At 49.5% G+C, this 25,357-nt stretch overlaps 1 protein-coding gene across 2 annotated transcripts; it reads left to right on the top strand.

Annotated features, from left to right (window-relative positions):
- The first annotated feature begins 129 nt into the window (after window positions 1-129).
- Window positions 130-22,451, top strand: Itpkc (inositol-trisphosphate 3-kinase C). Of its 2 annotated transcripts, none has more exons than XM_036186582.1 (7): window positions 130-1,395; window positions 9,229-9,289; window positions 11,798-12,011; window positions 15,281-15,485; window positions 16,744-16,845; window positions 17,481-17,552; window positions 21,157-22,451. In XM_036186582.1, the coding sequence occupies exons 1-7, from the start codon at window positions 256-258 to the stop codon at window positions 21,358-21,360; spliced, it is 1,998 nt and encodes a 665-aa protein (XP_036042475.1). In that variant the 5' UTR covers window positions 130-255; the 3' UTR covers window positions 21,361-22,451. The 2 variants fall into 2 exon arrangements, with proteins under 2 accessions (XP_036042475.1, XP_036042467.1); XM_036186574.1 differs by having other exon boundaries at window positions 9,229-9,331.
- Window positions 22,452-25,357: the final 2,906 nt, after the last annotated feature.

The raw sequence follows: 25,357 nt of genomic DNA, 5'->3' as shown, positions 1-25,357 counted from the left end.
GCACACAGCTCTTTCTTTCCCAGTGAGACCCGCGGTGCCAGCCGAGGTTCCGCCCCACGTTCGTCACATCCGGTGGGGGGCGGTGTTTTGGGCTTTCCCTGGGAGGCGGAGTATCGGTTAACCCCTGCGTGTCCGGGCGGCCTGGAGCTCGGCGGGCCGGAACCCACGAGTTGGGGCGCCCCAGCCACACCCCTCGTAGGATTTAAAGGGGAAGGTGGGGCCGGACGGGCCGAAGCCCGAGCCGAGGGAGCGGGCATGAGGCGCTGCCCGTGCCGGGGGAGCCTGAGCGAGGCGGAGGCCGGAGCACTGCCCGCCGGGGCCCGCATGGGGCTGGAGGCGCTGCGAGGTGGGCGGCGGCGACAGCCGGGACTGCAGCGACCTGGGCCCGGAGCGGGTGGCCCGACGGGACGGTCAGAGAGGGGCGGGCCTCAGGCCTGGACTGAGGGGTCCAGCCTGCACTCTGAGGCGGAGAGAACCGACCTCGGGCCTGTGAGGTGTCCGGATGATCCACAGGCAGAATCTTGTGGAGACGGGCACGCGGTGTGCGAAGCAGCTGGGCTAGGAGCAGAGTCGGAGAAGCCCAGCCAAAATAAGGAGCTAGACGGGTCCAACCTCCAGACACTTCCAGAAAGGAACGGCGCCGGGGTAGAGATGGAGATGGCCGGTTCCTGGACAGATGGCTTTCGAACTGATCCTCATAAATCCGACCTCCCGTCTCAGCCAAAGAGAGCCAGCCTCTATATCCAACCAGGGCTTGATGAGTCCTGGACCGGACTGGAAAGACTCGAGCTGTGGCAGACTCTGCCAGAGAGGGACAAGCCCTGGGCTGATCACCTCCGGACCCACCTCAGCACGTCCCAACTCCAAACTCACCCAGACGGAGTCTGCCCCTCACCAGAACCAAGGGCTGATGGCCCCTGCGAAGAATCATCCGCGGATGGTTCCAGGACACCACATGACACCGACGGCCCCTGGACAGACTCCCAAACTCATGCCTCCCTCATACGACAGAGTACTCAGACAGCCTGGAAACAGCCTGGAAGTAATGGTTTTTCAACACAAGACACTGATGGTGCCTGGATTCAACCTGGCATTGACGGTCCCTGGGCTGACAGCGTTTTGGGGGAATCCAATGGAGATGATCCATTAGAGGAACCAGAGCCTGGGGAGTTGGTGACTAACCTGTGCTCCCACCTGGGGTGCAACTCCCTGTGTCCTGTACCCCGCCTCATCATCACCCCCGAGACTCCTGAGCCTGAGGCCCAACCGGTTGGACCCCCATCCCGGATTGAGGGGGGCACTGGGGGCTTCTCCTCTGCCTCCTCTTTTGATGAATCTGAGGATGACTTGGTAGCTGGGGGCGGAGGTACCAGCGATCCGGAGGACAGATCTGGAGTGAGTAGGACCCATTCTTCCCCAGAGCATGCCCTCCACCCTCCCATCCGTTCTGCCTTGGCTTAGAAAGTGTTCTCTAGATACCGCTTCCATCCGGGGACCACCTCCCTCTGACAGCCGGGTTACTAACCCATTTCATGACTCCTGGGACCTTTCCCCTTTCATTTCTGGCTTTCCTCCTTGGTCACTTGTTCTGGGGGGTGGCCTGTCCGCAGTGGAGGATCACTGACTGACTCCATCTTGCCTAGGAACATCTGACATCGTAAGGTTGTGTAAGTCTGTAACTTCTGTTGAGTCCTCTGGAGGGGTCTGATAACCAGCTCTGAGGAACACCAATAAGGTAGAAGGAATGCACACTCATTCTCAGATGTCTTGATTGAGCCCATGGTTTTCTTTTTTACTTTTTTTTCCCTCTTTAGACACTCTTCTGTAACCTCAACCTCAAACTTCCCATGTAACTGAGGCTGGCTTTGAACTCTTGATTATCCAGCCTCTGCTGCTCTAAGTGCTGGGATTACTGACAAGTTCCATAGTGCTGGGGGTGGGGGTGGGGTGCATTGAGATAGTTTGCTGTGTAGACCATATTCACTGGGAAGCAAGGCTGGCCTTGAACTCGTGGCCATCCTGATGCCTTAAGCCTTTTTTAAAAACTTTTATTTGAATTTGTTTATTTTATGAGTGTTTCTCCTGCATGTATGTATGTGTACTATGTGCATGGATGTGCTGCCTGGGAAGGTCATGTGGGGTGGGGTAGAGCCCTGGGAACTGGAGGTAGAGATGGTGATGAGCCACTATGTCAGTGCTGTGAATGGAACCCCAGCCCTCTGCAGGAGCACAAGTGTTTTGAGCCATCTCCCCAGTCCCCCATCAGCCTTTCCAAGGCTGGGCTTATAGGCATGCCTGCTGTCTCCAGCTTTTATTAGATGGTCAAAGGGCCAGATAGTCAGGAATAGCCAGGTATCCAACATGTATCTAGGTTAGCCTTGAATTTAGGACAGTTTTACTACCTTGAGGTTCCCAAAGGCTGGGATGAGCCAACAAGCCCATCTGTTCTATCTTTCATTAACTATTTAAGGGGGCTGCAGAGATGGCTCAGCACATACTGGGCCGGGAGTGGTGGCGCATGCCTTTAATCCCAGCACTCAGGAGGCAGAGGCAGGTGGATCTCTGAGTGAGACCAGAGTGAGTTCCAGGACAGGCTCCAAAGCTACCCACAGAAACCCTGTCTCATAAAACAAAACAAAACAAAGCACATACTGCCCTTGCAGAAGATTCCAGAGCTCTATTTCCAGCATGATGGGATGGCTCACAACTACCTGTAATTCCATGTCCAGGGGGATCCAATGCCTCTTACTCTGTGGGTACCAGCAGTCACATATGCCTGCCCACACCCACATACACATAATTTAAAATACAATCTTTAAAAAAAAAAATTCAAAGGGCAAAATGCTCATGGATCTTCAGCCAGGCCAGGTACCTACCAGGCTGGCCTTGAACTTGTGATAAGGATCTTGTTACCTCAGTCCTTCAAAGTGCTGGAATTACATGCATGAGCACCAGGCTGGCTATCTCTGGCTTTTCATTAGATGTTCAAAGGGCAAAATGCTCAGGCATCCTCAGCCTACCCAGGTACCCACCTAGTGTCCCTATTGTCCTCTGCTCCCCAAGGGGCTCCTTCAGACTCTTATTTACATTTTCCACCTTCACACCCAACAGTGGGTGCGGCTCTGTCCTGATGAATCAGAGGAGCAAGCAGGGCAGGTTCAGGGAGGGAGGGAGCAGAGCAGATGCAGGTGTGGAAAGAGCCCCAGGTGGAGTTCAGAGTCCGTCTGCTTGCCAGCTTGTCTGTGGAGTCCTCCTACTGGGCTTGGGCCCTTGGAATCTACCTTGATCCCCCTTTAGCTAGCGTACCTCCCTCAGGGACATGTTCACACATGTGGCCCCAGCTGTGAGAAACAGACCTGCCTAGACGTGCTAATGCCCACACAAAAGAGCCAGGCCCCCAGGGCTTTCTGCCATGGCTCTTCCCTGTGTCTACCCTCTCAGCTCTTTGACGTCTCTGCACAGCTGAGCTGGAACTGCGTGACTAATAGCAAGAGCAACATGGATGGCAGCAACTGTCATGCTCACGTCACGCTCCGCTGGTTCATTACGCCTCCCGGCAGCCCTATGACACACATACTATTGTTATCCCTTTTTATAGATGAAGAAACCGAGGCACAAGAGATGAAATCATTCATCCAAGGAGGTCACACACTTAAGATTTAACCACCTGGAAGCTATGTGGTGGTGCACGCCTTTAATCCCGCAGGCACAGGCAGGTATATCTGGTCTACATAGTGAATTCCAGGCCAGCCAGCATGGTGACATAGTGAGACCCTATCTATAAACAAACAAAGATTTAGCCCCTAGGCTTGGTGCTGTGGCTTACACCTGTAATCTCAGCATTTGGGAGGCTGAAGGAAAAGATTAACCTAAGTTTGAAATGTGCCTGAGCTGCCTATATATATATATATATATATATATATATATATATATATATATATATATATATTCAAACCCTTCTCATATACTAGAAACTGTAAGTGCCTGTCTAGATGTCTGCCTCCTTTCCCTGCCCTCCATCCTTTCTCTCCTACCCACTCTCTCTGTCTGCCTTGGAGACTTGCTAAGTAGTCTTGTTGAGTTGTACAGGCTAGCTTGGAACTCACTGCGTAGCTGCTGTGGCCCTGGCTGGGTTTGAACTGATGGCGATGCTCTTGCCTCAGCCTCTTGAGTGCTCAGATTACAGCTATGCTTTACCATGCCCTGCTCGAGGTACTTTATACCTCTTTGCTTTGCTGTTTTGTTCCTTGTATTTATTTATTCTGTCTAGTGTGTGGATGTGCACATGCTGCAGCATGCACATGAAGGTCACGGGACAGCTTGGGGAGGTTGTTTCTCTCACTGTCTGGGATCTAGGGATCAAACTCAGGCTGTCTGGTTTGGCAGAAAGTACATCTATCTGCTGAGCCATCTCACTGGCCCTGCTTCTGGTGTGTGTGTGTGTTTGAACCTGAGGAGTTGAATGAGCCCAGGGCCTTGTAAATGCTAGGCAGGCTACCCCTGAGCTACATTCTCAGTTCTCTTTTCCAGTATTTACTTTGAGGCAAGGTTTCCCATGTTAGCAGGCCTTGAACTTGGTGTGTATCCCTGGCAAACTTGAACGTACCATTTTCCTACCTCAGTCAGCCTCCCAAGTAGCTGAGGTCACAGGCTGTACACAGCGCTTCCTTGCCTGTCCTTCCCTCCCTCCCACCCGCCCCCCTTCCTTCTCTTCTATTCAGTTTGACATTGAGTCTCACTGTGTAGTCTAGGATGGCCTGAAACTTTCAGGTGTGTCCTCGAGTCCCAGCAGTACTGAGAGACGAGCGTTCTTCTCATCTTTGTTTTATAGATGGGGAAACTGAGGCACAGAAAGGCATCTTGTGCTTAGTATTGTCTAAGACAAGTCCACAATTTTGGACTTATTTCTGGTTGGGTTTCAAAGTTTCCATGTTAGCCCCTTTGGCCTATGCATCTGTCTCCATCTTGCCTTCTTCCTAAGGCCTCTTTGTCTCAAATTCTTCGTCTTTCCAGAAGCTTCCTTAGTTGCCACACTTGCCAAGACACTTCCTCTGCCTTCCCAAAGCCCTCGGGAACCCAAGGCTGTGTCAGAGCCTCCAATCTTGAGGTGGCCACCCTTTGCTGTCCTAACTGTCCTGCTGTTAAGCCTGGGTGTACGAGGCCCCCCATCACCGATGCCTGCTTGTATTGTCTCACTGCTGACAGCCCCTGCTTCCTTCTCTTAGTTTTGAAATCACATCTGACCATAGTGTCCCAGCTCTGTCACCCCCCTCCCACACACACACCTTGTTTGTTTTTAAAACAAAATCTCATAGCTCAGGCTGGCCTTGAACTCACTATGTAGCTGAAAGTGACCTTGAACTCCTAATCCTAACTGGCCTTTCCTTTTCCCCATCCTGTTCTAAATAGATAATGATTGTTTCCTGAGCGCCTGTACTGCTGGGGACACTGGGGATCAAGACAGGGCTCTTTCTTTTTAATCTTATGAGACAAATGTGAGACTAAAACATTATCCTTAGGACTCTCAGGTTTAACACAGGGTCTCACCATGTTGTCCTGTCTGGCCTGGAACTCCACATAGACCAGAGTTAAAACCTTGAACTCAGAGAGAGTTGCCTCCCTTAAGACACAGATGGGTCTCCAGACACTAATAGCTTGTGTGGTCAGGGATGAATGAGAGAAGCTTAGGGGGTTGTGGGAGTCTCTAGTATACAGTTGGCCAGATCTAGGGTATCAGAGAGGGCTTCCTGAAGGAGGAGGACGTGTGAGCTAAGGCCATGATAAAGTATTTCCAGAAAGCCCTGATTAAGATATACTTAAAAGGCCAGGTGGTAGTGGTGCACGCCTTTAATCCCAGCACTCAGGAGGCAGAGGCAGGCAGATCTGTGTGAGTTCAAAGCCAGCCTGGTCTACAGAGCGAGATCCAGGAAAGGCGCAAAGCTACACAGAGAAACCCTGTCTTGAACCCCCCCCCCCAACAAAAAAGATATACTTAAAAGAGAAAGGCTTGGGGATATGGCTCAGTGGTAGAGCCCCTGCCTAGAATCCCCCAGTGAGGGGCTGGGGTGTGGCTCAGTGGTAGAACCCCTGCCTAGAATCCCCCAGTGAGGGGCTGGGGTGTGGCTCAGTGGTAGATCCCCTGCCTAGAATCCCCCAGTGAGGGGCTGGGGTGTGGCTCAGTGGTAGAGCCCCTGCCTAGAATCCCCCAGTGAGGGGCTGGGGTGTGGCTCAGTGGTAGAGCCCCTGCCTAGAATCCCCCAGTGAGGGGCTGGGGTGTGGCTCAGTGGTAGAGCACCTGCCTAGAATCCCCCAGTGAGGGGCTGGGGTGTGGCTCAGTGGTAGAGCACCTGCCTAGAATCCTCCAGTGAGGGGCTGGGGTGTGGCTCAGTGGTAGAGCACCTGCCTAGAATCCCCCAGTGAGGGGCTGGGATGTGGCTCAGTAGTAGAACACTTGTGGTGAGTTTGTCTAGCATGTAGGAAGTCTAGGATGTCATCTCCAGTACAGTGAACAAGAGAAAGAGAAAAAGAGAGCATACTACATGTTTATGATAATAAAAGACAGTGTCTAGTAACCTTTATTCCAAGCAATGTTTTCGAAACACCTGCTGTGTCACATCAGGTGCTAGAGACACACTTGTAACCCAGCAGCCCCCCTCCTCCATAAGCTTCAGTCCAGCTGGAATGCAGTGGGTAAGCTCCAGGGCAGTGGGGTCAGAGTAGAACCAGAAACCCAGCACTGTGCCTGGTCTATAGGCCAGTGGCTTCACCTCTGAGTCTGTTTCCTCCCCTGTGACACAGACAACAATCTTCCCGGGGCTGTTTTTAGGATTAAATAGGGTATGGCACACAGTCTTTGTCATGGTGCCTGGAATGTTCCAGGTGCTTAGTAAACAGGAACCTTGATTAATCATCTCCTCCCCACGGGAGAAAACAGTCCTTCCTGGATCCCATGCTGTCTACCACCCTGACGCCCTGCTCAGCACCTGGCTCCCTCCAGTTGGCTGTGTGCTGGAGAGCTGGGAGAAAACATGCCCTTGAACCTGGGGGCAATGCAGGGTGAGCACACAGCTTCCTTCCCTGTAGGTGACCTACTCTCCCAGTTCATACTACGGGCCACCGTGTGCCTGGGGTAAGTGTGTGTGTACAGGCACGAACACACGCCTCAGTCAGACCTGCAGCAGCATGATGCAGTTGACTGAGTCCCGCTGTGGATCTGTCTCTTTTTGAGCAGTGTAGGGTCAGGTCCAGAGCCCTGGGCAGCTGTGTCTTCACACTTTTGCTGAGCTGCACCCCTGCCTTCTCTGGTTTCCTGTTGCACTCCCTCTCTCTGCCTCTCCCTCCGCCCCCAACTCTTTCCCTTTCCTTCCATCTATCTTTCTTTCTACCATCCTTCTGTGCTCTTGCTTTTTTGGGTTCTGGGGATTGAACTGAAGTCTTCAGTTTGTCAGCAAGCACTTTTACCCCCAATCCCCACCCTCTCCACCCTCAGCCATCTTGTTGGCCCTAATTTTTGTTACCCTGAAACAGGGTCTCAGCTAGGTGTAGTGGTGCACACCTCTGATCCCAGCACTCAGGACACAGAAGCAGGTGGATCTCTGGGAGTTCGAGGCCAGCCTGGTCCACAGAGTGAGATCCAAGACAGCCAGAACTACACAGAGAAACTGTATCTCCAAACAAACAAACAAACAAACAAACAAACAAAAAACAACCCACACTAAATTAATATTATTTATTCATTTATTTTTGAGGCAGGGTCTCTCCCTGTGTCACTCTGGCCAGCTGGAGCCTGGAAGCTATGCATATCAGGCTGGCCATGAATTCCCAGAGCTCTGACTGCCAAGTGCTAGGATTAAGTTGTGTGCCATGCTCTGCATGAGATTTTTTATTTTTTAGTTATGTATATACCTGTGTAGGGGTGGAGGGTGCACATGAGTTTAGTGCCTATGGAGGCCAGAAAAGGGTGTCAGAGCCTCTGGAGCAGGAGTTGCAGGCGGTTGTGAACTGCCCCAGTGGGTGTCTAGTGTGGGTAACTGAGGTCCTCTGTAAGAACAGTATACATTCAACCTCTGAGCCATCTCTCTAGCCCCTCTATATTTCTTTTGAGGTCTCCTTGCTTATCTTCCTGTTCGTCAAAGTCAATGAAGGTCTGCTGGGATGGCTCAGGGTTCAGATCATGGGCTCTTACAGAGGACCTGGATTCAGTTCCCAGCACTCACATGACAGTGTACAACTATCCATAAATTCCAGTTTCAGGGGAGTCAGTGCCTTCTTACCTCCATGAGCCCCAGGCATACATATGGTTCACATACATACATGTAGGCAAAACTTCCATACATATCAGTAAGTCTAAATACTCTTTTAAAGATCTGCTATGGTAACAAATTGCCCCCAAATCTGAATGACTTAGAGCAACAGCAAAAGTTTACTTTTGCTCATACTGCACAATGAATTAGCTATGGTTGTGGGGTGGGGGTCCTGCTCTGTGCTGTCCTCCTTTAGTGGCCGAGGCCTGTTCGCTTGCCCAGCTCCCTGCCTCCACCATGGAGCTGAACATGGGGCATCTGAATTGGCTCTGCAGCTTCCACCTGGAAGTAACACTTCCGGTCACAGTTCACTGGCACAGCAAGTCATTAACCTCAGTTCAGGAGAACAGTCAGGGCTGCAGAGATGGCTCAGCGGTTAAGAGCACTGGCTGCTCTTTTCTAGAGGACCCAGCTTCAATTCCCAGCACCCACATGGCAGCTCACAATTGTCTGTAACTTCAGTTCCAGGGGACCTGACACCCTCACACAGACATACTTACAGAATACCAATAAAATAAAAGTAAGCAAATTTTTAAAAAAAAGGACCAGAGTCTGTCAGAAGGGGGACAAGCCAAAGCTCCTCACCTTTGTCATCTGCCTCATTCTGTGGCTGCCTCTTTCTGTGGCCTCACTCTTGTCTCTATGGTTTGCTCCAGATTTAGAGGCAGAGAGGCTTGGCTTCCACATTTTGTGATGTGGGTTTTAGGGTACTGAATTTTGGTGATTGCTATGGTAACCAAACCTAGCCTATCCTTGCTCATACAACAAAGACACAGAGACAGAACAGAGAAAATAATAGAGGCAGACTTCCCCACCGGCTGGACTAAGTGGGGCTTGGCAACCCCAATAAACTTGAGGACCATGAAGCCCCCAGGACAGTAATTCCCTGACCTTGACCCATACTTCATGCTTGCCCTCCCTACAGAGCAAGCCCTGGAAGAAGCTGAAGACAGCTCTGAAGTACTCGCCCTTCATGGTGTCCTTCCGTAAGCACCACTACCCCTGGGTCCAGCTCTCTGGACATGCTGGTGAGACGGGGGACCCGGTGGACAGATAGTCAGGGCTGGCATGGGCGTTCGGACTAAGGAGAACACGGCTCTGTATAAATTCACTTGCCTTTACTATTGGCTTGGTGACAGTTTCCACACTATGGGGCTGCTATGAGAAACATTTGGCCTAGTAATTATTTTATTATTTATTTTGAGATAGAATCTATGTAGCCCTTGCTAGCCCAGAACTCACTCTATAGACCAGAATGGCCTTGAATTCACAGAGATCCATTTGCCTCTGCCTCCTGAATGCTGGGATCAAAGGCGTGTACCACACCTGGCTAGGTCTGGGTAGACGTGGTTCCTTAGCATTCTGTTGGAGTGGATGGGTACTGCTTCACATCCTGCATCTGTGCCTTATTTAGGGTGACCCTAGCAGGCTTGTGCTCTCCCTTCCTGGAATTCAGTTTCCCACATTAATACAGAAGGAATCTTACCACCTTTGCAGGATCAACTGAAGAGTTAAGAGCAAAGTTTTGAGAGAGTGGGACACAGGCCACTGAGAAACAGAACTGAATCCCTGAACTATTGTTGTATCTCCCACAAGCAGACCCTCAAACCAAAGTCACGTGGCCTTGTGTCTCTGCATACAGGAAACATCTCAGGTGGAACAGAAAACACTGTTGCCACCATCTTTGGCCCAATATAACCTGAAAGCTAGGCATGGTGGCAACATTTATTGTATTATTATTTGCTTGTTTGTTTGAGACAGTGTTTCACTGTATAGTCCTGACTGGCCTGGAACACACTATGTAAAGTTCAAACTCACAGAGATCCTCTTGCCTCTGCCTCCGAAATGCTGGGATTAAAAGATTGCACCACTACTCCTGGTTTGGCACACTTTATAATCCCAGCACTTGGAAGGCTGAGGCAGGGGGATTGCCAAGTTAGAGGCCAGCCTGGGCTATGTAGCAAGACCTTAATGTCAGCAAAACTATCCCTTTGCCCTAACAAACAAACAAACAAACAAAAAAAGAAAAAGAAAAAAAAGAAAAGAAAGAAAAAAAAGGAAATATTTGGAATTCTGCCTTAGTCATGTAAGTGCTCCAGATAATGCCAGAATTATGAGTTTTATTATTTATTTATTTTAAACCTGGAGTCTTGCTGTTGAAGCCCAAGCTTGAATTCACTGTGTATCCTGAACTAGGCTCAAACTTGGGTCAGTTCTCCTGCCTGAACTTTCTAATTTCCAATTTCCGGGATTATAGGCTCAAGCCACTGTTTCTAACATGAATTAATTTAGACAGACCCAAGTGGCTTTTGCATTTGCAAGTCTGTTGTGGAGAGTCATGTTTCAACCCAGATCTCAGAGTTCCCTTTGAGGACAAGAGCACCCATTCAGAATTACAAAACAGGGCTGACCAGGTAGCTCATGGAATATAGGCATTTTCTGGGCAAGCCTGATGCCCTGAGTTGAATCTCTGGAGTCCATGTTGGAGGAGAAACCTGCCTCCACAAGATGGTCTTGGCATACACTCACCCTTAATCACATCATGCACAGGTTCACACAGAACAATCACAAAATATTTTTTAAATTAAGAAATAGAATCTGGGCCGGGTGGTGGTGGCGGCGCATGCTTTTAGTCCCAGCATTCGGGAGGCAGAGGCAGGTGGATCTCTGTGAGTTCGAGGCCAGCCTGGTCTCCAAAGAGAGTTCCAGGAAAGGTGCAAAGCTACACAGAGAAACCCTGTCTTGAAAAACCAAAAAAAAAAATAAAAAATAAAAAAGAAAGAATCTGACGAGATGGCTCAGTGGTTAAGGGCATGCATTGCTCCTCAAGGCCTGTGCTGGATTCCAGCATCCATATTGAGTAGCTTGCAATTGCCTGTATGTAACTCTAGGGGTTCTGGTGCCTTCTTCTGGCCTCTGTGAACACACACACACATACACACATGCATACAAATAAAAGTAAAAATGCAAAATAAAAGTCTTGCTTGGGGATGGGAATGTGGCTCAGTTGGCAGACTACCTGCCTAGCATGCATGAAGCCCTGGGTTTATCTTCACTTAAGTAACATATGGTGTTATATGTCTGTAAAACTCAGCACTTGGGACCTGAAACTCAAGGCAAAATAAATGAATTTTTTGCCTTGCAAAATAAATAATGGTACACTGTGGTGTAAATAGGACCCCGTATAAACAGCAGAGAGTAGAAAGAAGCCCATCTAAAGCAAGGTGTGAACTGGGCGTGGGAGCCTTAAGTCCCAGCACTGGGCGCAGGCAGAGGCAGGCGAGGTCTTCAAGGCCAGAGTTCAAGGCCAGTTGTCTCAGAAAAGACAAACAACAAACAAAATGCCCCCATCTCAAAACAACACAACAAAAATGGGTGGAGTGACGGCATTGCTGGGAGTGTCTGGCAAGATGGCGATGCTTGGTGTGATGCATGGAGGGGGGGGCAGGTCTCGGTCTGATGCATTCTCTCCTGGATCTGCTTGCTTTCCACAGGGAACTTCCAGGCTGGTGAGGATGGTCGGATTCTGAAGCGTTTCTGTCAGTGTGAGCAGCGCAGCTTGGAACAGCTGATGGGAGACCCCCTGCAGCCTTTTGTGCCTGTTTATTACGGCATGGTGCATCGGGATGGCCAGGACTTCAACCAGATGGAAGATCTCCTGGCTGACTTTGAGGGCCCCTCTATCATGGACTGCAAGATGGGCAGCAGGTGGGATTGGGCAGCCATGGAACACTCAGGGTGGACTTTTTGTTTTGTTTTGTTTTGTTTTTTGAGACTGGGTTTCTCTGTAGTTTTTGGTGCCTGTCCTGGATCTCGCTCTGTAGCCCAGGCTGGCCACAGAGATCTGCCTGGCTGTGCCTCCCGAGTGCTGGGATTAAAGGTGTGCACCACCACCGCCCAGCAAGGATGGACGTTTTTGAAAATAGGGCCAAGTCAACTCAAAGTTCCTGAATCAGTGTGCATTCCTGCCAGTGGCTTACGAAGGTTCCAGATGTGCCAGTCTGCTGTGAGGGTTCCAGGTGTGCAGGCCTGCTGTGAGGGTTCCAGGTGTGCAGGCCTGCTGTTCTTTCTTGTATTTTTGGTTCTATCTTGGTATCACCTGTTTCATCATTTAAACTACTGGATATACACTGGAATAATGTTCATTGTGTTTGCTTATTTTTTTTTCTTTGTCTTTTTCTTTTTGAGAGTGTCTCTTGTAACCCAGGCTGGCCTCATTCTGGCTATACAGCCAAGGATAGCCTTGAGTTTCAGGTCCCAAGTGCTGAGTTTTACAGACATATGACACCATATGTGGCTTAAGTGAAGATAAACCCCGAGGCTTCATTCGTGCTAGGCAGGTAGTCTGCCAACTGAGCCACATTCCCAGCCCCAAGCCAGACTTGTGTTTATTTACTTTTTGGTTCCTAGAGTTTTCTGTTTGGTTTGGTTTGGTTTGGTCTCTGTGTAACAGTCCTGGCTGTCCTGGCTCTCCTGGAACTCACTCTATAGACCAGGCTGGCCAACTCACAGAGATCCACCTGGCTCTGCCTCCCGAGTGCTGGGATCAAAGGCGTGCGCCACCACCGCCCGGCTAGTTCTAGAGTTAAGGACTCACTTTGGCTGTAGTGGTTACTCAGTCAGTACTGTCTTTTATTTTATGTTGGTGCTGGGAGTTGAATGTAGGGCTTTGTGCATGTTGGGCAAGCCCTGTCAGCTACATCATTGAGCTACATCCGCAGCCCTAGGTTTTGTTTGTTTAGTTGGTTGGTTAGTTTTGTTTTGTTTTAATTTTGTGTTTGAGACAGGATCTGTTGTATAGCCATGGCTGATGTGGAACTCAATATGTAGATCCAACAGTCTCAGAAATGGCAATCCTCCTGCCTCTGCCTCCTAAGTGTTAGCATTGTAAATATACACCACTGTCTTAGTTAGGGTTTCTATTGCTGTGAAGAGACACCGTGACTACAGCAACTCTTAAAAAGGAAAACATTTAATTGTGGCGGTTCACTTACAGTTTCAGAGGTTCAGTCTATTATCATCATGACGGAGAGCATGGTGGCGTGCTGGCAGACATGGTGCTGGCTACATCTTGATTAGAAAGTCAACTGTGACTCTGGGAGTAGCCTGAGCATAGAAGAACTCAAAGCCCATCCCTGCAGTGACACACTTCCTTCAACAAGGTCACAGCTACTGCATGCAACAAAGCCACACCTCCTAATAGTGCCACTCCCTTTGGGGGCCATTTTCTTTCAAACCACCACACCGTCATGCCTGATTCTCTCTCTCTCTTTTTATTAGTTATTTACTTATTCTGGATCTAAATCCTTTGTTTTGCGCGCGCGCGCGCACACACACACACACACACACACACACACACACACACACACAGATAATGTGTATATTTTCTAACTTTCTAATTTCACTCTGTCTCTCTCTCTTTTTTCCTTGGAACTGAGGACCAAACCCATGGCCTTGCATTTGCCATTTTACTCTATTAATACCATTAAACAACTCTAATAACAAAAACATCTGCAATTCTGTTATTCTTTCCTTGGCCCGTCTACCAGTCCGGGGATTTCCTCACTTTCTCTTCATAAATCATCATTGTTCCTTCTTTGAAAATAGTGCTGGGACTCAAGAGGTGACTCCCTGGTCACAGGCACTTGCTGCTCTTCCAGAGGACCTGTGTTGGGTGCCTAGCACCTGTGGCTCACAGCAGCTTGCAGCCCCAGCCCCAGGGGAATCTATGGCCTTCTGCTGGCTTCAAGGGCTCCTTCATGCACATGTTGTCCGTATATCTACACAGACTCACAGATATAAATAACAAAGTAAAATAAATAAAAACAAATGGCCTGCCTTTAATTCCAGCTCTCAGAAGACAGTGGTAGTTGGATCTCTATGAAGTTGAGGCTAGCCTGGTCTATACAGTAGTTCCAGACCAGGAGGGTCTCAAAGTTAAATAAAATAAGAAAAATCTGGGGCTGGTGAGACAGCTGTCTGGGTAAAGCTCATGCTGCCCAACCTGACAACTTGAGTTCCACCCCCATGACCCATATGGTGGCCAACCACCAGCTCCTGAAAACTGTCCCCTTTCCTCCAAACAAGCATGTTCCCTCTGCCAGTTTTTAAAAATCTGAAATTCCAAACTTCTGGTGAAATTGGAAGCTTCATGTGATAATTCTAAAATCTGAAACCTTCAAAATCAGAAGTACTTTTGGTTCCAGGTATTTGTTTATTTATTTAAATTTTCCTTTTATTTTTTTTAAATTTTATGGGTTGCGGTGTTTTGCCTGACGCACATCTGCACCATGTGTGTACCTAGTGCCCAAGGAGTCTGGAAGAGGGCATCAGCTGCTCTGGAACTGGAGTTATAGACACTTGCAAACTGCCATGTGGGTGCTGGTGCTGGGAGGCTGTTTCTTAATTTTGTGGGCAGATGTTGTGCCTGCACATGTGTTTGTGTGCCTTATGCCCAAAGAGGCCAGGAGAGGGTGTTAGTTCAGTTAGGACTGGAGCTACAGACACTTGTGAACCACCTTGTGGTGCTGGGACTGGAACGCAGGTCCTCTGAAAGAGCACTGAAGCCATCTCTCCAGCTGCTGGTCCCAAGTGTTTTAGATCAGTGGTAACCAAACACCAATAAGCACAAGTACTTCTGTTTTGTCAGACATTGGTTTTGGTTTTGTCGTTGTTAATGGCCTTGTGTTTGAAAAACACCTTTGCCTTCTATAATAACAGCATGAAACTGCTCTCTTGTTTTCTTCTGAAAGCTTCGCTGTTTGAACTTCTGTAGTTGACTGGGTTTTTGTTTGTTCTGTTGTTTTGAGACAGAGTCTCTCACTAGGTAACTCAGGTTGGCCTCAAACTCACAGAGATCCACCGGCCTCTGCCTCCAAGTGCTGGGCTCAAAGACCTGCACCTCCACCCCCACCAGGAAGTGTGAGCCTTCCAGTTCCGTGCTTAATGGTTTCCTTTGTCACATGTCCTGTGCTTAGGACCTACCTGGAAGAGGAGCTGGTGAAGGCCCGAGAACGGCCCAAGCCCCGGAAAGATATGTATGAGAAGATGGTGGCAGTGGACCCTGGGGCCCCCACTCCTGAGGAGCACGCTCAGGGTGCGGTCACCAAGCCCCGATATATGCAGTGGAGGGAGACCCTGAGCTCAACTTCTACCCTAGGCTTCCGGATAGAAGGCATCAAGGTGAGGGCCAGGAGTGAGCCAGTTTGTTTGACACTCAAGAGTTCTGGGACTGGAACAGTGGACTGGGATTCTTATGGACCATGGGAGGCCGGCAATGCTAGAAGGAAGCAGGCCCATGTCTGCAGAGTCCAGACGGCCTGGTCTGAGAAAGGCCTCACTTCTTGTCCCTGCGTCCAGCAGAGGCGGGGTTTCTTTATCTGTCTCCTGGAGTGTCTTCATGTACCAGCTTCTCTTTCCCCTAGTCCAGCCTTTTCTCCGTCCCAGCCTCCCTGGCCTCCCAAACATGATCTGCTTCCCTCCATTGTGGAATGCAGTGGCTGGAAGGATCTTTTAAGTTTTTATTTCATAAATTAAATATACTTGGAAAGCTGGATATTGTAGCTACACCTTTCATCCCCAAAGGCAGGAGGATCACAGCTTCAATCCAAGTTACAGAGTAAGTTTAGGACTAGCCTGGGCAACTTAGAGATACCTTGTGTCAAAAATAAAAAGTTAAAAGGGAAAAGGAGGCCTGGGTGTTGTAGCTCAGTGTTAGAAGGCTTGTGAGCGTGTGTGAGGCCCTCGGTTCAATTTGCAGTAGTACTGAACAAACACTGACAGCTAAGTAGAGACTGGAGCTGTAACACAGTAATAGTGCACTTACTTACCTAGCATACAACGAGACTCTTGGCTCGGGCTCCCCACCCACATCTGTTTGAATAATTAATCACATAGTTAATAAGTCAGGATAGCCAGGTGTGGTGGCTCCTGTCCACTTGCGAAGCAGGGAATCCGGAGTTTGAAGTCAGCACAGGGAATGTTTGCTCATTTATTTTGCGGGCCCACGTCCTACATGCCCAGTCTCAGGTAACTGTTGCACCAGCAGCTCTAGGAAGTAGATACCCGCCCATGAGGCATCTGAGGCTGAGGACTTGTTTAAGCTGAGTGAGGTAGTGCACTTGGGAAAAGGAGGCGGAAGGATCAGGGGTTCAAGGTCAGCCTTAGCTATGTAGTGAGTTTTTTGGTTAGCCTCAGATACACATGACTCTGTCTCAAAAAGAGATGGACTCGTTTAAGCCCACTCCCATAGACAGTGGCAGAATCATTGCTAAATCCAAATCCTGATCCCTTAACAGCTTGATGTGCAAGATGGGCTCAGCCTTGTTAGCTGTGGGAGGACAGGTTATGTAAGAGTGGCAGGTGGACCGTCTCCCCGAGTGGGGTTATCATGGTTGGGGGAAGCAGCACACATGACGACAGTTCCCATCTTGCTTTGCAGAAGGCCGATGGGACCTGCAATACCAACTTCAAGAAGACCCAAGCTCGGGAGCAGGTGACAAAGGTCCTGGAAGACTTTGTGGATGGGGACCTTGGAATCCTGGTGAGTGGGACGCTCATATCCTAATACGGAGGCACTAAAGACAGCCACCATTTATTGTTGCTTCTGAGTCATGCTCCTTTGCTTGGGCTGGGCGAGGTTGGGCTGGGCTGATCCTGGCCGGCCTTGCTCACAGTCTGCTAGCAGCTGGTGGCTTGGCTGAGACTGGCTGGTCCTGGCTGGTCCTGACTAGCACGGCTTTTATGTCTACCTTGGTTCACAGCCTTGTTCGGGACTTGGGTGTCTGTCTGTCTGTTCAATCTAGCAGGCTAGCCTGCGCTCTTCTCACCATGGGAACAGGAAGCTAAGATAGCAAGTGTTATGTCTGAGGCCCCTGGTGTCAAGGCACAGCACGGTGTTGGGCAGAGACCAGGCCTGGCTCAGGGGGAGGGGAGACTGATTCCACCTCTTATGAGGGAGCTGTGGGGACTGGTGGGGATTCATTTCATCCATCTCACTCATGTGTGCACCATCTTATTGGCTTCATGCCAGTACCCCCTCTTCCCGCCATTTCCTGGTTCCCTTTGTCCCCTCTTGACTGACCGTCTAGGATGACAGGGTGGGATCTCATCTCAAGGTGGCTCACCAAGAGCTTGCTGCATTTCTGTACTAATGAGCTACCCTCCTCTCACACTCAGAGAAAGTACGTGGCGCGACTAGAGGACCTCCGCGAGGCTCTGGAGAACTCCCCCTTCTTCAAGACCCATGAGGTGCGAGCCCTAGGTGCCATCGGTGTATGTGGGCTCCAGCCAGTTTCGGGGATCCCGAAGGGAGGGAGTGGGACATGGATTCAAGCCAGGAGGTCTGGGGATAAGTCTGGCTCTGCGTATGACTTTGGACTCTCCTCAGTTTCCTTCTTTTTGACTCCCTCCAGGACTTGGGAGTCAAAACCAGGGTTTCTCAGTCACTGTGCTCAGCAACCCCCAATCGTAGCTTTTTTTCCTTTGGAAGAGGCGTGGTTTTTTGAGACAGTTCCATGTAGCCCAGGGTGGCCTCATACTCACAATTCTCCTACCTCAGCCCCCCACATGCAGGGATTATAGGGAACATCACCACACCCAGCCTATCCCATCCAGACAGTTTCATTTGCTCCGACAAGGGCAGGGGACTGCCGAGGATTGTGAGTCACTGGAAAGTGACCTTTGGGGCATACAGAGGCATTCACGGTTGTTACTCCGGGTTCTTAGCATCAGTTTGTGGCTGTAATGGTGTGTCTCTATGTGCCTCCCTTGGTGGGTGGTTCTTGCCTTTTCTTTCCTCTCCTAGCCAGGCTCTCTTAGCGTTTGCTTTTTTGTTCAGGTGTTTTATGTTTTTATTTATTTGTGTGTGTGGAGGGGCTAGTGCATACTTGGAGGACAGAGGACACCCTGACAGAGTCTGTTTTCTCCTTGTGGGTCCTGGAGATCAAACTCAGGTCACCAGGCTTGCCAACAAGAGCCCTACCCACTGCGCCATCTTGCCAGGTCACGGGTGTGTGTGTGTGTGTGTGTGTGTGTGTGTGTTTTGTTTTGTGGATTTCACGTAGCCCAGGTTGACCTCAAACTTGCTGTGTTGCTTAGACTGGCCTAGAACTCCTGATTCTCTTGCCTTAGCCTTGGCCAGTGCTAGGATTATAGTTGTATGCCACTGTGCTTGCTGTCGCCCTGTGCCTCTGAGGCTGTTCGCTTGACAGAGAAGTGATGGCATTCCTCTCTTCTCCAAGCCCTTCCCTCGGCCTCTCAGCCATTTCCCCTCTTCTCAGTGGTGTCTCTGACTTTTCTAGAAAGCCCTGAGCTGGAAGTCTTGCCTGTACATGTCTCAATCCCAGCTCTGCTTCTTCTCAGCCTCCTAAGCCCAGGCAGCCACCCCAGGAGGCCCCAGTGTCTCTGGCACATGTAGTGTGGGTGACAGCAGCAGCCACGTGGGCACTGATGCAGGTTAAATAGACTAATGTATTAGAGCCCAGCCCGTGGTAAACCGTAGTGGGTGCCAGCTGTCATCATCCTGTTTGTTCTGGTCAAATGTCACCGTTGTCCCTGTTACTATCTTCAGGCTTCATGTGGGAGTAGAGGCCTCTCCTCTCCTTGTTTGGTTTTGCTGGCCTAGGATCTTGCCTCCATTTGAAATATGAAATTTCACATAGAAATCGGCATTTCCAGTTTCCCTGACAATTGGAGAGACATAGCAGTCCTGGACGTTTACCATATGGCAACATGCATCCAGGCCTGGCTGGTGTCTGTCTGCCTCTCTTCTGTTTGGTACTGGGGATTTGAACCCAGGATCTCATGTAGCCCAGGCAGGCATTTGCTCTGTTGCTAAGGATGACCTGGACTTTTGATCCTCCTGCCTCTACTTCCTAAGTGTGGGATTATGGGTGTGTGTCAACTTGCTTGGGGGCAGACACTCTGCCAACTGAGATATATCCCCAACTTTTCATCCTTTTTTTTTTGAGAGGTTCTTACTATGTATTTTTGGCTAGTCTGGGACTCACTATGTAGACTAGGTTAACCTCTTTAGGTTTTTATTTTGAGATAGGATTTAAGTTGCCCAGGCTGCCCTTGAGCTCACTCTGTAGTAAAGGCTATAGGCCTTGTACTTTCAATCCTCCTGCCTCAGCTTCCCAAGTAGCTAAGACTATGGCTTATAATCATGAGGCCTGACAGCATCTGGCTCTCTAGACAGGCTCTTGTTTTTCGTGTGTTTGTTTGTTTGTTTGTTTTTTGTTTGTTTTTTGTTTTTGTTTTGGTTTTTGGTATTGGGAGACAGGGTTTCTCTGTGTAGTTTTACACCTTTCCTGGAACTCACTCTGTAGACCAGGTTGGCCTCAAACTCACAGAGATCCACCTGGCTCTGCTTCCCGCGTGCTGGAATTAAAGGCGTGCGCCACCACTGCCCAGCCTGTTATATAATTTTCAAAACTGTATTTAGAGTATGTGAATGTGGGATGGGGGTGTATATGTGCCATGGTACTCTTGTGGAGGTCAGAGGGGGTTAGTTCTCTCCTTCTGCTGTGCAGGTCCTAGGAATTGAACTCAGATCATCAGGTTTGGTGGCACGTGCCTTTATGTTTTGAGCCATCTCACCAGGCCATTTGGTTTTGAGATAGAGTTTCATTTTGTAGCCTAGGCTTCCCCTTAGCTCATAGATATCCACCTGCCTCCTGCCTCTGCCTTCTGAGTGTTGTATTTAAAGGTGTGCATCACCATGACCGGCTTACTGCCCTTTTTTTTTTTTTGAGACAAGTTTACTCTGTAGCTTCGGCAGGCCTGGAGTTCACTACATTGCCATAGCCTAGGTTGACCTCAGATTTGTGACTCTTTTTCTGCATCTGCCTCCCAAATGCTTGGATTGTGGATGTGTGTTACCACACCTGTTCAGCAATGATTGTCTAATCCATAATCCCACACAAGTAAATTAAAGTGCCACTAACAGCACCCACCAAGGTGTGCTTCAAGGCAGACACTGGGAGGCACTTGATGAGCCTGTGGCTTGTAGGTTGGTACTGTGACCCCAGGAGGGAGAGTGTTACCAACTTCCCCATTCTGCAGACAGGACACCAAGGCCAAAGGAAGGAAGCCACTTGCCTAACATCATCAGCCGCAGTCCCTAGGCCTAAGAAGCTACTGCCCTATTTTAGAGTTTTCCAGTTCTGTCCAGTCCGAGCCCTCTGACCCAGTCACATCCTGGATGCCATTTTTGTGCTGTGGTGTAAAAAATGATGATAGGAAATAGCCCAGGTGCTGGCTCTCAGTGTTCTAGCACCTGGGAGGAGGAAGCAGTTGGGCTGGGAGTTCAGGCCAGCACATGGGAGGTGGAGGCAGGGGGATCTGGAGTTGAAGGGTATTCTTGACTATATAGATAATTCAAGGCCATCTGGGACTATGTAAGACCTGTCAGACAAACAAGAAATGAGAGCTAGAAAATGAAGGTAATGGGCTAGGGCTGTAGCTCAGCCTGTGAACTCCTGCTTAGCTTGTTGGAAGCTCTAGGCCATCCTCATAATAAACACACACACACACACACACACACACACACACATACACACTGGTAACATATATTGTGTATTTGTTGTATTCTAGAAAACATTTGAAATGCTTTGTGTGTGTAAATTATACTATTGTTCTCAGTTTGTATATGTGGAAGCAGAGTCACAGAGAGGGTAAGATGCTTGCCCAAGGCTACACAGCCCAGAAGTAGCAGAGTCAGGATTTGAACAAGGGCAGCCTTGTTCCAGAGTTTCTGTCGTCTACTACTCTGCTGTACTGCTCACTGGGGAATCGATTGGCTAGTGCCTGCTCCTCTCTCTAACTGCGTCTCTCTCACTAACTGCTGCAGGTAGTGGGCAGTTCTCTTCTCTTTGTGCATGACCACACCGGCCTGGCCAAGGTCTGGATGATTGACTTCGGCAAGACAGTGGCCCTGCCTGACCACCAAACGCTCAGTCACAGGCTGCCTTGGGCCGAGGGCAACCGTGAGGATGGCTACCTCTGGGGTCTGGACAATTTGATCCGCCTCCTTCAGGGGCTGGCCCAGAGCTGATCTCATCTGCTGCTAGATTCACTTGCAAGGTACAGCATGTGTCTGGCTGGAGGAGCCCTAAGGTGTCGTCAGGCCTGAGGCTGCTGGTGGAAGACGAGGGACTTCAAGGTATCACCAGACCAGTGTGGTCTGAGGAGCTTTGGGGGACAGGATAGATGGAGTCATAGAGTTAGCAGAACATGAATAGGGAGGGCATCCTGATCAGCTAGGAAAGCTAATGAGTACCGGGGCCACCGCTGGAAGAGCCAAGAACCCCTCCTTGAGCTGGCTTTCTGAGCCCAGAGCTTCAGCAGGTTGACTTCTGTTCCCCAGAGGATCAGGCACCTTGTGAAGACCTGCAGGAGCTGCTGTCCTCCTCGGGCAGTGACAGCCCCTTCTGGAGGCCGTCCAACTGCTGAGAGGAGGGTGTGACGACATGGGATACCTGCCGATGCTACCGTGCATCCCTCCTCCCTGCCAAGGCCTGGAAGGAACCTTTGTTCCTCTGTGGACTCTTCAAGCTGCTGCAGAGCCAGACCACAGCCACATCCACCTGTGCCAGCACTGTGACCATCTTCCTTCCTTGGTGCACCAGCTCCAGCCTCAGGACTTCCTCCTTCTGCCCTTGACCCCGGGCTCTCCTGTCTCAGTAGAGTCCAGTGACAGGAAGGCGTTTCCGAGGCAGGGAGGAGGTTTCTCCTTGGGAACTAGAGCTGCCTTGCTTCACTGTCTAAGTGCCCTACCCACATACTGAATGAACTTCCAGGTTGCCCAGAAGCACAAGTGGGTGGGGCTTCTGACCCTGACCATGGACTAGCCTGGTTCTAACCAAAGACTCTAGAACTCTGGAATGGGGCAGAAACCACGCTGTCCCTGTGCTCCAGCACCGCTCCAGAACCTTGGCTTCCTGGCCCACACAGACGGGCTTGGTGAGGACAGGAACCTACCTCTTCCCTAAGCCCTAAGTCTTCCAGGGCTGACACGTCTTCCTTTTCTACTGACTGACTTTATATGTATTTATATACGAGGTAGTTAGCTGGGGTGGTGTCAGGGAATCGAGGCGAAATAGCTTTATTGTGCCTCCCGCCCATGGTGGCACCCCAATAAACAGGATAAAGTCAATGCTGTGGATATTTTCTTGGCACTTGTGTATGTGAGCTGAGACTCATTCATGCGGGGGTGGGATAATGGGGTAGTGGTCACCTTAGGAGATTGAGGCAGGCTGAGGAGCTTCACCACTTATTTAAGACCCAGAAATGCCATTTTTTTTGGTTGTTGTTGTTTAGATTATTTGGGTTTTTGTGCGTTAGTTTGTTTTTTCGAGACAGGGTTTCCTCTGTGTAGCTTTGGAGCCTATGCTGGAACTTGCTCTGTAGACCAGTTTGGCCTTGAACTCACCGAGATCCACTTGCCTCTGCTGGGATTAAAGGTGTGTGCTACCACCGCCTGGCTTTGTTTAGATTTAAAAACAATTTGTCATCACCAGGCAGTGGTGGTGCACAACTTCAGTCCCAGCATTCAGGAGGCAGAGGCAGGTGGATCTCTGAGTTCAAAACCTGCCTGGTCTACATAGAGAATTCTGGGACAGCCAGGGCTACACAAAGAAGCCCTGTCTTGAAAATACACACGTGCCAAAAAAAAAAAAAATTGTATTTGTATGCGTGTGTATGTTAGTTACATGTGTTCAGGTGCCTAAGGAGGCCAGAAGAGGGCACTGAACCCCATGGCCTCTGGAGCTGGAGTGGTTGTGAGCTGCCTGGTGTCAGTTCTGGGATCCAAACTTGGGTCCTCTACAAGAGCAGTGAGTGGTCTTAATTGCTGAGCCTTCTTTCCAGCCCCTTTCTTTTAATTTTGAGACAGGTTCTCACTGTAGCTCAGGCTGGTCTGGAACTTGAGGTCCTCTCATTGGCCTCCATAGTGCTGGGATTACAGGTCTTTGTAGCCCAAACTTGCTTGGTACTCACAATGTAGCCCAGGCTTGCTTCAAACTCACCGTGACGCACCCGACTCAGCCTGTTGAGTACTGAGATGGTATGTGCCATCAAGCCTAGCCTGAATTGCTGTTCTCCTAGGCCTGGCTCTATGCTAGACATGCAAAGACACTGGGCTCCTAGGCTAGTCCTTTGAGCTTTGGTACAATGAACCAGGGCAGTGCCAATCAAATATCAGGGTCAGGATTCAGACAGACTGCTACCTACCCCACTCACTGGTTAGTACATACTGTACTTACTATACATCTCCCCTAACATGTGATCTTTTGCTGGGTGATGGGAGTACTGTGGCAACCAAGACTTGTTCCTCCCCTTCCGAGTGGTATACCAGGTGCCTATTTCGTTATAATTGGTTCGTTAGGATGGATAGAGCAGGAGTCACACACACCTACTTCCTTTGTGATTTAAGAGTCTTATATAGCTCACGCTGGCCCTGAATTTGTCAGGTAGCAATGATGAGCTTGAATTGATCATCTGGCCTCTGCCTTCCAAATGCTGGGATTATAGGTCTGCACCACTATCCCAGCCTTGGGCAGGATGTGGCATACACAAGGCTAACCTGGACTGCATAACATAACAACAACTGTCTGGAAAAGCAAACGGGCTGGAGAAATGGCTCAGAGGTTAAGAGGCTGCTCTTCCAGAGGTCGTGAGTTCTATTCCCAGCACCCACATGGAAGCACAAATCTGAGATCTGGTGCCCTCTTCTGGTATGCAGGTGTACATGCAGGCAGACACTATGTACATAATAATCTTTAAAAAAACAAACAAGCAAAACCCACAGCATATTCCTCTCTTCCCCTCATGTGGAAGAAGGGTCCTTGGGACTCTGAAGAAGAAATGATATTGGAGCCAAGATGCAGAAGGGGAAGTAGGCTTTTAAAATGTTTTATTTATATTTGAATTTGTGTTGAATGCACAAGTACCACAGCAACCAAGTGGGGGTGAGAGGAAAACTTATGGGAACCAGTTCTTCTATTACATGGGTCCCTGGGTCACCTGGCTTGGCAAGCACTACCCATAGCCATCTTGCCAGCTCAAGGACAGTGATCATCATATTCAGCCCCAGGCTGGTGTTGGCACCTGCAGTCTTAGTATCTGAAAGGCCTTTATGGCTGTCAGGCTGGTGAGCAATAGTCTGAGTAGGCAGAGAAGGGAGTTGGGTTAATTTCTGCCCTGTGAGCAAACTTGCAGACGGTGGGGTAGCAGGGGGTACAGGCTATTGTAGACGTCCAGTGAGCTGACAGTGTCTTAAAAAGATGTCCCCAAAGAGAGATCAATGGGTGGGAAGACCATAGCTAGGGTCTGAGTTACTATCAAGAGTCTTCCTCTAGGCTGGGTGCGGGGGACACACCTTTAATCCCAGCATGCAGGAAGCAAAGCCAGGCAGATCTCTGTGAGGTTAGGGCCAACCTGGTCTACTACATAGGTCATCGAGGGCTACAAATAAGACCCCTGGTTTGGTTTTGTTTTTGCTTTTTGAGAAAAGGTCTCACTATGTAGCCCTGGCTGGCATGGAGTCTGCTATGTAAACCAGGACGATCCTGAACTCACAGAAACCCCTCTGTCCCTACCTCAGTGGTTCTCATTATTCCTAATGTTGTGACCCTTTAATATAGTTCCTCATGGTGTGCTGACCACTAACCATAAAATTGTTTTTGTTACTTCATAACTGTAACTTTGCTGTTATGAATCAGAATGTAAACATGTATTTTCCAATGGTCTTAGGCAACCCCTGTGAAAGGGTCATTTGACCCCCCCAAAGGGGTCATGATCCACAGGTTGAGAACCAGTCCTCTCACTTCTGGGTTTTAAAGTATGTGCCATCACCTCCAGGCAGAGATCATGCTTTAAAAAACAAACAAGCAAGCAAACAAACAAACAAACAAAAACTCCCCAAAACCAAGTTTCCCTTAACCAAAGCAGTGCTTAATCCTGCAAGTAATGAATTTAGACTTTGGACAATGGTCAAGCTTGTGACTCTATGCATAGCTGGAGTGATCCTGTGAAAGATTTCTAGCAGGAGG

The sequence above is a fragment of the Onychomys torridus genome, chromosome 1 (genome assembly GCF_903995425.1).
Source record: "Onychomys torridus chromosome 1, mOncTor1.1, whole genome shotgun sequence".
In the NCBI taxonomy this organism is placed as follows: Eukaryota; Metazoa; Chordata; class Mammalia; order Rodentia; family Cricetidae; genus Onychomys; species Onychomys torridus.
This window is presented reverse-complemented; position numbering and strand designations above follow the sequence as displayed.